Source organism: Lepidochelys kempii, chromosome 2 (genome assembly GCF_965140285.1).
Source record: "Lepidochelys kempii isolate rLepKem1 chromosome 2, rLepKem1.hap1, whole genome shotgun sequence".
Classification (NCBI taxonomy): Eukaryota; Metazoa; Chordata; order Testudines; family Cheloniidae; genus Lepidochelys; species Lepidochelys kempii.
In genome coordinates this window covers 130,552,815-130,565,327 of record NC_136381.1, presented here as the reverse complement: position 1 = coordinate 130,565,327, position 12,513 = coordinate 130,552,815, and the positions used below count along the sequence as shown (strand labels likewise).

The 12,513-nt window shown below is 37.9% G+C and overlaps 1 protein-coding gene across 1 annotated transcript in view; it reads right to left on the bottom strand.

Annotated features, from left to right (window-relative positions):
* The window catches only part of CDH12 (cadherin 12), a 206,596-nt gene extending 202,421 nt beyond the window's left edge, over nt 1-4,175 (bottom strand). Inside the window, exon 1 of the mRNA XM_073329466.1 lies at nt 3,807-4,175. Within this exon, the coding sequence (XP_073185567.1) occupies nt 3,807-4,037 (231 nt within the window). The 5' untranslated portion in view covers nt 4,038-4,175. The remainder of the gene's footprint in view (nt 1-3,806) is intronic.
* Between the last annotated feature and the right edge of the window lie 8,338 nt (nt 4,176-12,513).

The following is a 12,513-nucleotide window of genomic DNA, read 5'->3' as shown; positions in this document are numbered from 1 at the left end:
AAACACCCCATCACCTGTGGGCGAACACTTTTCACAAAGCCATCACTCTCTGTCTGATCTAAGAGTCCTCATCCTCAAATGAAACCTGCACAACACTTTCAAAAGATGAGCCTGAGAGCTTAAACTCATTACTCTGCTAGACACATAAAATCATGGACTGAACAGTGACACTGGATTTATGGCACATTACAACAATCTGTAATTCACTAACCGCCTCTTTTGGTCTTATTATTGCAGAGGTGTTATCGGGCCACTCTAACTTGAATGGTCCCTTATACTTATATATAGTAAAGTATTTATACTAAAAATCTGTTGCATTTTGCTGTGATGCTGAAAGTACCTTTCCCAGACTTGAAGAAGAGCTTTGTGGCTTAAAAGCTTGTCTCTCTCCAACAGAAAGTTGGGCCAATAAAAGATACTCACCCACCTGGTCTCTCTAATAGAGGTTTCATATCATGCAATGGGGGAATGTCTGTGAATATCCTCTTCCCAGTTGGGTGTGCATCCCTTGCTAGTATTCAAAAGGTTAAATAACAGCTCTATCCTAGATATACAGCTATTTACTATACTTTCCGTTGGAGATTATATGTATCTCCAACTGAAAGTACAGTAAATAGCTGTATGTCTAGGATAGAGCTGTTAATTATTATATATATATTCGGGAATCAAGCAAAGAAGCAGCCACGTAAAATAATGTATTCAATGATCTCTGGTGGATTGTTGGAGATAAATGCTTATGACAGATACAATTCTGCCTCACCGAGGAAATTGATAATAAACATAAAGTAGAACCATACATTGTTTCAATACACGATCAGCTTCAACAGTTTTCATGTCCCAGAAACAGATCTGTGTTTTCTGCCTTAATGTTAATGAGGCATTCATTACCCTTTCACAATTATTGTGTGTTCCACAAGCAGATCCTTCATATTTTATTTTTAACTTCTAGGTAGAAGTGGCACACTAGGGGCACATTTCCTTAAAATGTACACTAAGTACTCAAGATGCATCAATATTACTTATCTTAAAGTGCAATTATATCCATACCCCTATGTGTGATAAAGAACTCCTCTTTTCAGCAACTTGAATCAGTTTAAAAAAAAGACTTCAGAATGAAAGACAAGCCTGGTTAATCTGTAAATCCTACTCGTGACTAAAATTGCTCCTTACCATAATGATTCTTTTAGTTTGTAAAGATGTACAAATGTTACCCACTGTTCATGCAAGGCTAATATGACCCAGTTATCCTTTGTCAGTCTAAAACTTCCCAGAATGATTAGCAAATCATCTTACATAAGATCACAAAAACCTGTGAGCCATGGTGGTGCTATGGTAGCATCTCTGTGTGCTGAGACAGAGCAAAGCCTAGCAATCCTGTACCACAGGAGAAGATGTGATTTAAAACCTTGCAATAGGATTTCCTCTCTAGCATTTTCTGTATAGGACAGAGGAAGGGGTGAGTTAAGAGAAAATATAATGTACAACCATAGCAAATTTGATGATCACTTTTATTTTTTACTTACATTTTAAAAAGTGAGAGGAGATGCAGGGTTTCCTATGTCCGTGTGCTCAAAAGGTCAGGCTTGTGTCAGATCAGCAATGCTGTAGTGTATCAGGATTTTTCAACTACTTTGACTAAGATGGGATTTGTCAAACAAACTCTCAATCTCAAATAAACAATCCTAAAGTAATTTGAAAAACCCAATACAGAAGACAAAAAGATATAAAACTACATTGTCTATCTATCCATGTCTATATAACACTCATCACTACCGTACGTGAGCACCTATTCCTGATGTCACCAAATACTGCATGACTCCAGGAACTACAGGTACAATAAATCTTAGACAGAGCATCAAGGACCAAATTTTATCATTATATTAGTTTGCTTTTGCGGGGGGTAGGATGGTAAACAGGTTCACCATGTTACCTTTTGTGTTTTGTTCTCAATATATATATTTTGCATTTCAAAATTGTATCTCTCTCTATTTTAGGATTTGATTAATGTCTAAAGCTATAATATTTGAACACATTCCACTTTAGATTGGCAAAGCAAAGTCCCTAGCAGATATTATGGAGTCTTCTACTCTTCTTTCCCTGGTTCTGAGGGGTTTCTTGGGGCAGGAATGGTAGAGAGGTGACATTGTTGTAAATATCATTCAGGTTACAGTTAGAATATGGTATTCATTCCCCACACAGAGAGAACCATTTACATTTGAAACAAAGATGGAAAAAAATATCTCTGTGATAATAAGCAAAGTCAATGCATGATGTTGCATTTCTATTGCAAGCAAAACTCCAACACTCATTTCAGTGGCAGTTTTGAGTACCCAAGGAATGAATCATTGGCCTCTGACTTCCAGTGAGTAAAGTCATATGGTCAAACTAGAATTTATGCGTAACAGAGTAAAGGAGAAATATGAATTAGGTAAAACGTCACTGGGTCAATTTCCAATGCATCATTCAGATTTTGACATATCCTACTAAAACTTAATTGGAACTGTTAACTACTCCTCCAACCTCTGTGCAACTCTGCACATTGGCTGCCTGACAGTTTAGGTTGCATCTTATCTTTCATTTCTGAAGACTCTTTTCCTACTGTTGCCTGCACCCCACCCAACTGGTTGCCAACTTAGACATGCACCACAGAAGAAATGATTGTTACAGATCACTGTAACACACACACACACACACACACACACACACACACACACACACACACACACAAAGTCATGGTTCAAACAAACATTATCTTGTAATGCAGCCCATATATATATATATGTGTGTGTGTGTGTGTGTGTGTTACACGCATGCACACACACACAGAGTACAAGAGCTGCATCAGATTTGTATATTTGTTTGAAATATGTGATATGAGGCAACCTGTCCACCTGTCAGGCATGCATGGAAACAGTCGGAATGATCAGAAAGTGAAGCATATGGTACCACAATATGATTTGTCCTTAACAGACCAAAAGCAAGTATTTGCCAAAAAGTAATGTGAGTAATAGTACCTAACTACAGACATGACAGTTTACACATGCAGTACCTCAGTATGGATCAAGTGGCAGTATGCTTGCCCCTGGGCCCAAGAGTGGCAGGTCCAAATCCGACCCCTGAAATTGATCTTACATCTAATTCTAACAATGATGAACAGCCCTATAATAGATCCTACTATGTCTATTACTACACAAAAATGTTTCAGAATTCCCAGATTTATGTTATCTCCAAAGCAAGGGTAATGTGAACATAGTCAGATAGTAAGGGTTATAAATTTGTGGATAAAAAAATATTGATATCTACATTAGTCATATGCTGGGGTGGGGAGTTGTTTGTACCCTAGTATTCTAAGAGAAACAAATAGGGTCTAATTTTCAGCTGATATAAATCAACATAATTGCACAGAAACAAATGGAGCTATGATAATTTACACCAGCTGAGGATCTGATTCCTATGCAGTATGCAAACTGCATTTATTAATAGCTTTATTGTTCTCTTTGCTTACCTGGCAACATGTATGAAACACCAAAATATGGGTTACTTATTTATTTATTTATTTATAAACTGCAGGAAAAGTGAGGGACTTTCTGAATTTCAATTTAATTTAAGCACAGTTTTCCATTCATATTTTGTATGATCCACCAGACAGATACACAAAATATAACACCAGAAGACTCAGTTTAACTTTATGGGAGGTGGGGGGGGAAGGATGGAGAAAATTCATCCTGCCTAAAAAGTACACATTTATAGCTTATATTACTATCTGTCTGTCACTTCAGCATTTAAAGAAAAAAATAAAAATTTACCTTTCCCACATACTGGGGTTCAGAGCCCATATATTCCTCCAGCACAAAAAACTGATTCCATACCCAGCCTCGTTTGACCCGCTGGGCGGATGACCTCCTCCCTGGCATTGTGACAACATTTTCTCTCGGCTGTGCTTCTAAAGTCTGTTGTAGTTGTGGATGCAGTGGTGTTAGGAGACCTCCATCAAACAGGACCCAGAGAAGCAGGGATAAACAGTTCCTTGTAAGCATTGGCAAAGGTTTCCCTACAGCAAGTAATAAAAACTCCAGCACTTAATGTAGAGCTGTAGAATCCAGCTTTGAGGTGGCTGTGGCCTGCACCACTTAGCTTCAGATTTTATTGCAGAAATGCTAATGCAGACATTAATCCTTCTGATGACAAGGTTTTTGCCGCATTAAATTCCATCTAAAGGGACCTATAAAAGAGATTTACATGGCAACATTAAATTACGTAAAATTACATTGAAGTGTTCATCAAAATTCTCACACCTAGTTAGTTTCTTGAGACAGAGAGAGAGGATCAAGAAGCAGAGTTTAAAAAACTAGTACTATTTTGCTGATAGCATTGAGTTGCTGTAGGATACTGCACAGTGACTGTAGGAATGGTTCATTCTTACTTTGTTTAGTATTACTTTTGCGTCTGTCTGAAGACAAGTGCTCTTTTTGGCCTAGTTATCAAATAAAATTTTTACACCTCATTGATTTCTAATATGTTTACTCTTGGTTCACGCAGAAAATATTGAAGTATAGTGGACCAAATTATCAAGAGGCGGGATGCTGTGTACCATTTTTAATCTCTGCCACAAAACATAAGCCTTGGAAACATTTCCCCTTTCTTATCATAACTGGAGCTATACACAAACAGCTTTGCATTAAACCTTATTCTCAGAATGATATGTGTGAATTCCACAGGAACTAAAAAGGATGAAAAGGAAACTATACCAATATAGAAGAATAAAATAAAACCACTGATTCAGAATGCATGTGTCATGACTGATGGTCTCTTCTCAGAACAGGCCCAGTGTTAAATGGCAGGGATGTTGCAGTTCAGGAGTGGGCTGGGTCCTTAGCTGCTACCATAGTAAAATAAAATAATAATAATAAATAATACAGTAATAGGGGGGAAATAGCAAAAGAACAGCCAATGGGGAAAATTGCAAAGCTGCGCACACACACACACACAAAATCGGTAATGCAAGACATTGATACGCATTTACACTGACATATACCAAACCTACAGATTAAAAAATAAATCAGCACAGTAACTATGTGGCTGAGACAGAACTATCATAGCAAGGGAACTATTACAATTGTAGTGACCCTTGTAGCAGCCAGATGCCAACAATGTAAAGTCATATTTTCTGACTGTGTGCTTGTCTCAGTGAGTCCTATTAACACATTAAACTATGAACCCCAGTGCAGAATATTTCATATGACTGATGAAAAAATGTTGTTTTCCAGCCAGTGTAATTACAGCGATGTTCTCTCTCCCTCTCTATTATTTTTGTATTTATGATAGCCTTTGATTCATTGACAGTAGTTAGTAAAATGGCAATGGTAGAAGGATGCAAAATAAGCAGTTCCAATATTTAAAAAAAATATGGATCAAATTCAGACCAACGAAAGTCTGAGCACAGCTACCACAGGAGTCTTTGCACCAAATTCAGTGGGATAGAAATGGTGAAAATTTGCACCCACATCACCTACATGTGGCCTGATGCAAAGCCTATTAAAGTCCATCTAAAGATTCGTATTTACTTGGTTTGGCTTTGGATCAAACCCATACATTTTAACTCATGCCATACCATCCCCAACAAAAGCTAGCTCTCTTGTAAGTGAACTCAGGTCTCAACTGATGAAATGTTGTTTTCAGTTTCACTGGTGAAAATCCACCAAATCTGTACTGGAGTCAATGCAGTAACTTGGGATTTTAGAATTAGGTAAATATCACAACCTGTCTGCGCACAGCCCCATTGTGTTGGATTTCCACTAACATTCAAGCAACTAAAGTATGCTCATGGAAAGTGAATTTTAAGCTTGCACAGCTAAGGATTCATAGGCAGCTAATGTTTCTTGCTATGATGATGATGCTATGCTGGTGCAATTGTCAGCACTAGTCCCTTGGCATTTTCATGGGGCTCAAGTATGTCTATTTGGCATCTCTCCATCCTGGGCTGATATGACTGCTCCTTCTTCATTGCATGCTGCTGATGGCCAGCAAAGGCAATCATTCTATTTTATATGGGACACTGCTTATTTTCATGGCAGGGAAGCAGACTTGTTTTCTGCCTAACTTACACCTGCAACCATCATGTACAGTATTTACAATACCAGCAAGACTGAGATTCCGATGGAGATCTTGTGGACAGCAAAGGTAGGTTGTTCAACAGTTCTATGTATAATGTTCTCAGACAAAATGCAGTTTCTCAAGCATCCTGTAAATTTCTTCCAGGATTTAAGACAGGTGAATTTTAAATCTTAAAAAACAAAATGCAATTTATATCATCATGGAATTTACCACTTTGTTAGAGCCATAGTATGCCATTGATTTTTAAGCAGAAGTCGTCACTGATTTCAGTGAAGACTTCTGCTTTAAAAATAAAAATAAAAATAAAAATGCTGCAACATGGCCTTTAGTAAAGAAGACACTGCAAGCTACCTTACTGGATCTATTTTCTCATGTTCAAACAATGTCTACAGTTATTTTTCCTTGTGCATAATGTTATTCTTTTTAGTAATCATTATGCAGTTATTATTTCTTAGATATAGGGTCAATTCTCAATATAAAAGACACATAACTGGGAGGTTAGGGAAATGTAACAAGCTTTGAGAACAAAAGAAAGTAGAAAAAAACTACATATCCTAATCATAAAGGGTATTTTCTCTTCTTCCCTCCCCCCAAAATCACCACCACACCTAACTCATTGCAAGACTTAAAGAGCAAACAAAGACATGCACAGATATTAATAAAATGGGATATTAAAGTGCAATGAAAAGGTATTTAGTTAAAGTGACAGCTTGATCTTTATTTTCAGAAAGGATTAAAGTTTGATATTTGCAGTACGGGGAAAAAGGGCACAAGCCTGACCCAAACAATTGGTTCTAATAAAGATACTTTCAAAATTTATGAAAGACATTTCCTTTTTGGTCTCTAGAACTGAATATTCTACGGTAACAAAGGAAAATTATTGATTGTCAAACTTTAGTACTCTCTCAAACATCCAACTTACTTTTTATTTGTTGCCTTTTATTGACACCAGCCATAAGAAAGGATTCCATCGTACTATAGCTCTACATATGCTCTCAATATTGGTACACACAAAATTCATTTCTTTTAACAGCTTTATTTAACTAACAGTTCAGATGACTTTTTGTGCTTCTGTTTTTAATGAACATATAGTATACAGCATAGGGTTAATCAATAATTCAGTTCCAGGGCTGCCAGCTCCACGTGCCTCTTTTGCTCTACAGTTGCTGAGTTTTTGCCTAGTTTGGATGACAAAAATCTCAACAACCATGGATCATCCAAACAGAAATCCACATGTCCTCTCCAAATCCCCAGTCCCAGATTAGAGCTGAAAATAAATAGTGATAGAAAAAAGCTCCAGGACAGCTAAAAATCATTCCATATTCCATTTAACAGCTATACCATTGTCCTTTACTGAGGAGGCTCTACTCAATACATTATGGTTCTCCCAGCAGATCTCAGCCTCTGGCCACATCCATCAGCCAGGGAGCTTTTAAAGTGTTATATGGCACCAAAAGTAATGCAAAGAGACAGAAGGAGTCTAGTGAAAGGGGAACAGTTCCCCCGTGGCTGGAAGGTTGGTATCCAATACAAATATATTACTTTAACCCCTTCTCTGTTGGTCTGTTCACCTGCTTTCCAGCATCTCAGCTGCAGTAGAATGTTATGGCATTAGTTTGAAGTCCCAGTGTTGCTGACATCATTTACCTGAAAGATCTAAGTTGCTGTGTGTGCGGGGAAGGAAGGTGATGACAGGGGTGATATGTGGAAATAAGGAACAGCCTCCACATCAGCTGCAGCAGAGTTCACCATGAGAAAAAAAATCTGTATCTGGACAGAGCTTAAAAAATGTCTCTTTAGCAGACACACTCCCTACTCTTTTGCATGAATCTTCTGCTAGATTACACTTGAGCAGTGTGAGATTGAGGCAGAGGGTCAGAGGAAAGGACGAAATAACTCTTTGAAAAATAAAACTTTTTGCTGACAGCACCAGAGGAAGACTGGCAGAACTGACAAACAGCTAGTAAATTTAGCAACGCACTGGACACCCACATTGCAATTCAGAAGCTGATGTTGTACTTAGAGCTGACAGAGATTTTTCAGACAAATTTTTGTTTGTCACCAAAAACACCCCCCAAAAAACAAAAAAAAAACCCCAACAGCCCTGCAGATTCAAATAAACCAAAACATGTGAATTTGAGTTGATTTTGGCTAAATGTTTCAGTTGAAACAAAACAGGAAATTACTTTTTGGAAATGTCCAAATGAATCCTTTTGATTTTTCAGACTAGATTCACAAGAGGATGTAGGTGCTATTCACAAAAGAAGAGGAACAAGAGCCAGGATACTTGCCTGGATATGGAAGACGCAAGTTCAAACCCCTGCCCTGGAGCAGGGACATGAACCCAGGTTTCCACCCTCCAGGCAAGTGCCCTAACCACAAGGCTACTGGCTATTCTGGGACTGAGCTCTCTCAAACTGTTCTGATCACACCTAGATTCAAGTCTCTCCTCCAGAGTGATGATTCAGACTTAGCAAAAAGAAAAGGAGTACTTGTGGCACCTTAGAGACTAACCAATTTATTAGAGCATAAGCTTCAGACTTAGGTCGCTCACAGGAGTACCCCTAGCCACTGAGCTATTGGGAGCACTATCTCTTGAGCCTACTTATTTTTAATTTATCCCTTCTTTTCCTTTGCTTTTGTTTAAAATTCTCAAAAAAGAAACAAAAAAAAATCATCTGTGATTTTTTTTTATTTGCCAAAAAAACTGTTTTAGTACAAACACAAATGATTATTTCTTGATTTTTCTGAAAAGTCAGTTATTCATAGATTCCAAGGCCAGAAGGGACCATTGTGCTTATCCAGTCTGACCTCCTGTATAACACAGGCCATAGAACTTCCCCAATATAATTCCTAGAGCAGAGCTTTTAGAAAAACATCCAATCTTGCTTTAAAAACGGTCAGTGATGGAGAATCCACCACCGTTGGTAAATTGTTCCAAACGGGTAATTACTCACACCATTAAAATGTACACCTTACCTCCCATCTAAATTTGTCTAGATTCAACTTCCAGCCATTGAATCATGTTACACCTTTCTCTGCTAGATTGAAGAGACCTTTATTAAATATTTGTTCCCTTTGTAGATACTTCTAGACCGTAATCAAGTTTACTCCTTAACCTTCTCTTTTTTAAGCTAAAGAACCTCCAGGCGCTCAGTCTACACTACAACGCATGTATGACACTCTGTACCCCAAAGCAACACCCTGGCACCCCCATATTCACCATGGTTGTATAATTATGTGTTTTGTACACAGTATGCCTTGTAAGGTATCATTTTAGAAGTCTTGCTTTGTTGAATATTGTTCTATCATTGTATGGGAAATTATGAAGTTTTTCTATGTGTGTGTTACTGAAATATGTTGTAAAGTTGGAACCACCCCCAACTAACCTTTCAGGTACAACAATGGAGAAGCCAGACAGTGTTGATGATCCATTAAGGGGAATCCACACTACTAAGAACTATCACAGGATCTATACAATGAAGGCTTCTCATAGGGAGCATATAAACAATAGTCACAAGCATAGATGTTTCCAGCAAGCTGGAAGGAACTATAAAAGAGGGGAAGTGACATCATCATTTGGCCCCTCTCCCCTGCACAACTCAACACCTGGAAACACATCTGGAGAACAAAGACTGAACTGGGGAGGTGGTCCCAGGCTGGAAAGGAGAATCCCAGCTTGTGTATTAAGGAACTACACCATCAGAGTGAGACACTGCTTGATTTGAATCCTGTCTAGTTTATAGAACTCAGATTGCAATTTTACTTTTTATTTCTTAGGTAACCAACTTTGATCTGTAAGCTTATTACTTATAATCACTGAAAATCTAGCTTTCTGTAGTTAATAAATCTGTTTTATATTTTTACCTAAAACAATGGGTTTTGCTTGAAGTGCATGGGAAATCTGCTCAGGAACAAGAGCTGGTGCCTGTCCTCTCCACATTGAGAGAGGGGTGGACTGGGCAATCAACTTATACGGGTCAGGCTTCTGACCAGCTGGTACAGCTCTACGATCCTAGGTTGGGGAGCTGTGGGGAACTGGCTGGCGCCTCTCTATAGTTGGTTCATGAGTGGATGGCAAAAACATTCATGTAACTCATTTGAGTGTGTCCCTGCCTGTGGATGTCTGTGTAAGTGCAGTACTGGGAGGGATTTGCAGCTTGTCACAGCATCACAGGATCAGAACAAAACGTCATTTTTGCTTCAGTTTGGGTCAATTAAAATGTTTAGATTGGATTATTTTGAAACTTTTCATTTTGATGTTAATTTTTTTATTGTACTACGTCTTAAATTTCAAGATTATTTCAACAGTTTTCCAAGTAGAGAAATTCATTGAAACTGATACTTCACTGTGGAAAATTTCAGTTTTGACAAATTAGCATTTTTGATGAAAAAAGTTGTTAAAATTGAATATAATCATTTATTAATAATAGCAATTAAATACAGTATTATTGTTACTACTTGAAACACTCTAATACTAGCATTAAATTAAGCTGACAAACAATGAACAGCTCGAATCAAGGATTGCTCTAAGAGTGGAAGCATCTGCATGCTACAACACTGCCTTTAGTGAAACATATTCTGGTACAGCACAAGAGGATATCCTCGCTGAGCTTGACAGTGGCTACACCTTTTTATGGAAAGGACAATCATACGTCCTTTATGACCACTAATCTGCCCATAATAGTCAAATCTACAGAGAACTTTGAAACACAGACCTAACTGAGCTTTGTTGTGTATAAATGGTGGGGTAAAAGACAGCAGATGAGCTATAGTCCCATGTCGACTAACAAGAAACACTAAAGTTCCATGAAGCACTCAAAACTGTCTTCAGTCCAGCAAAGATGATAATTGCACCACTGTGAATGGAAGTGAATTGCTTACCGACAAATTATCCATTATGTGCTGATGGTGGAAACATTTCAACAGCCACCTTAATCATAAATCAGTCATTGCAAAGAACACTTTTTGCTTATGTGAAACACCAGCTAATGCAGAACAGCCGTCTTACTACTCATAAAGAAGTTGGAAAAGTCTTGGCAATAGTGAAAAATGGTAGATCTGTGCCAGATGGAAAACCTACTAAGATGTAAGAATGTGTAATGGTTGACCATCTAACTTAATTTCTCTGCAATATCTGGAAAATAGAAATAGTATTGTAAAAGCTAAGAGATGCCCACACTAGTAAAAATAGATTTTGAAAATATTAGAATAGAAGGATGAGCCTGGGACTCACAAGGTCTGGGTTCAACTCCCACTTTTGCTATAGACACAATCTGTGACCATGGGAAAGTCACTTAATCTCTCTGTGCCTCAGTTCCCTATCTGTAAATACTGGGATAATCATATTCCTACAACCATTTGCCTGTCTTTTCTATTTAGATTAGCTCTTTGGGGCAGGCAAGGTCTTTTACTTCAAGCAAAGGGCAGGGTCGGGGGGTTCTGATTTTGTTGCGGGCTGGTCGGTGCTTCTGTATTACAAATTATAATAAACAGAAGCCTTCTACAGTAAAGCACTTTAGCACATGTGGAACTTTAGACATATGAGTAGTCTTATCCCTGTTCATCAAAGCATTTCAGTATGTGCTTAACTTTGAGACTACCCACCTGCTTAAAGTCAAATATATGCTGAAGTACTTTGCTTACAAGGGTTGGGATTACTCAGGTGCTTAAAGTTAAGTAGATGATTAAGAACTTTACTGAAGTGGAGCCAATGTTAGAAAAGTTCTTGTCAAGAGACTAATGAATAACATTGTATGGACAGAATCAGTACAGACAACATACCAGAATCACAGTGCAATTGTCAGTTAGAACACAGCACTATTAAAATTATCTTGTTTGCTCGGCAAATGCAATTGGAAAAATGGAGGGAACAAGAAAGTCTTTACTGACCTAACAAAAACCTTTAAAACAGTAAGGCCATATGGATTTTGGAGGCTTCTGAGAGGGAAAAAAATGCCTGCATGGCTTGGTCAGCACTGTCTGTTGGCATAATGAGGATGACGGACATGATTGGATAAATCTATTTAGACAGAATTGTATCTTGCAGATAAAATAATATCTTATTATTCTGACAATACACATTTTTTGTACACAGGGTGGAGGACTTGCTGTCCTGTGGTTATGTTGAATGAAGTCTCCTTTTGTTGATCTCTGTGTATGAAGATTAGCTTCTGTTCAGGCAACAATTTCATGTGTGACAAACCATAAACGCAGTGCGAATTCCTAATACCGAATTAGGGCCAGATTCTGACCTCAGTTACACTGGTAGAAATCAGCAGTAATGTTGGTGCAAATCTGGATTAGCCTACTGAGTTAGAACTGTTATAAAATGAGGCTTTTCATCTTTGTGCATGAGTGTTCTTGTAGCACATTCAGTGCAAGACCAACAGATAATTA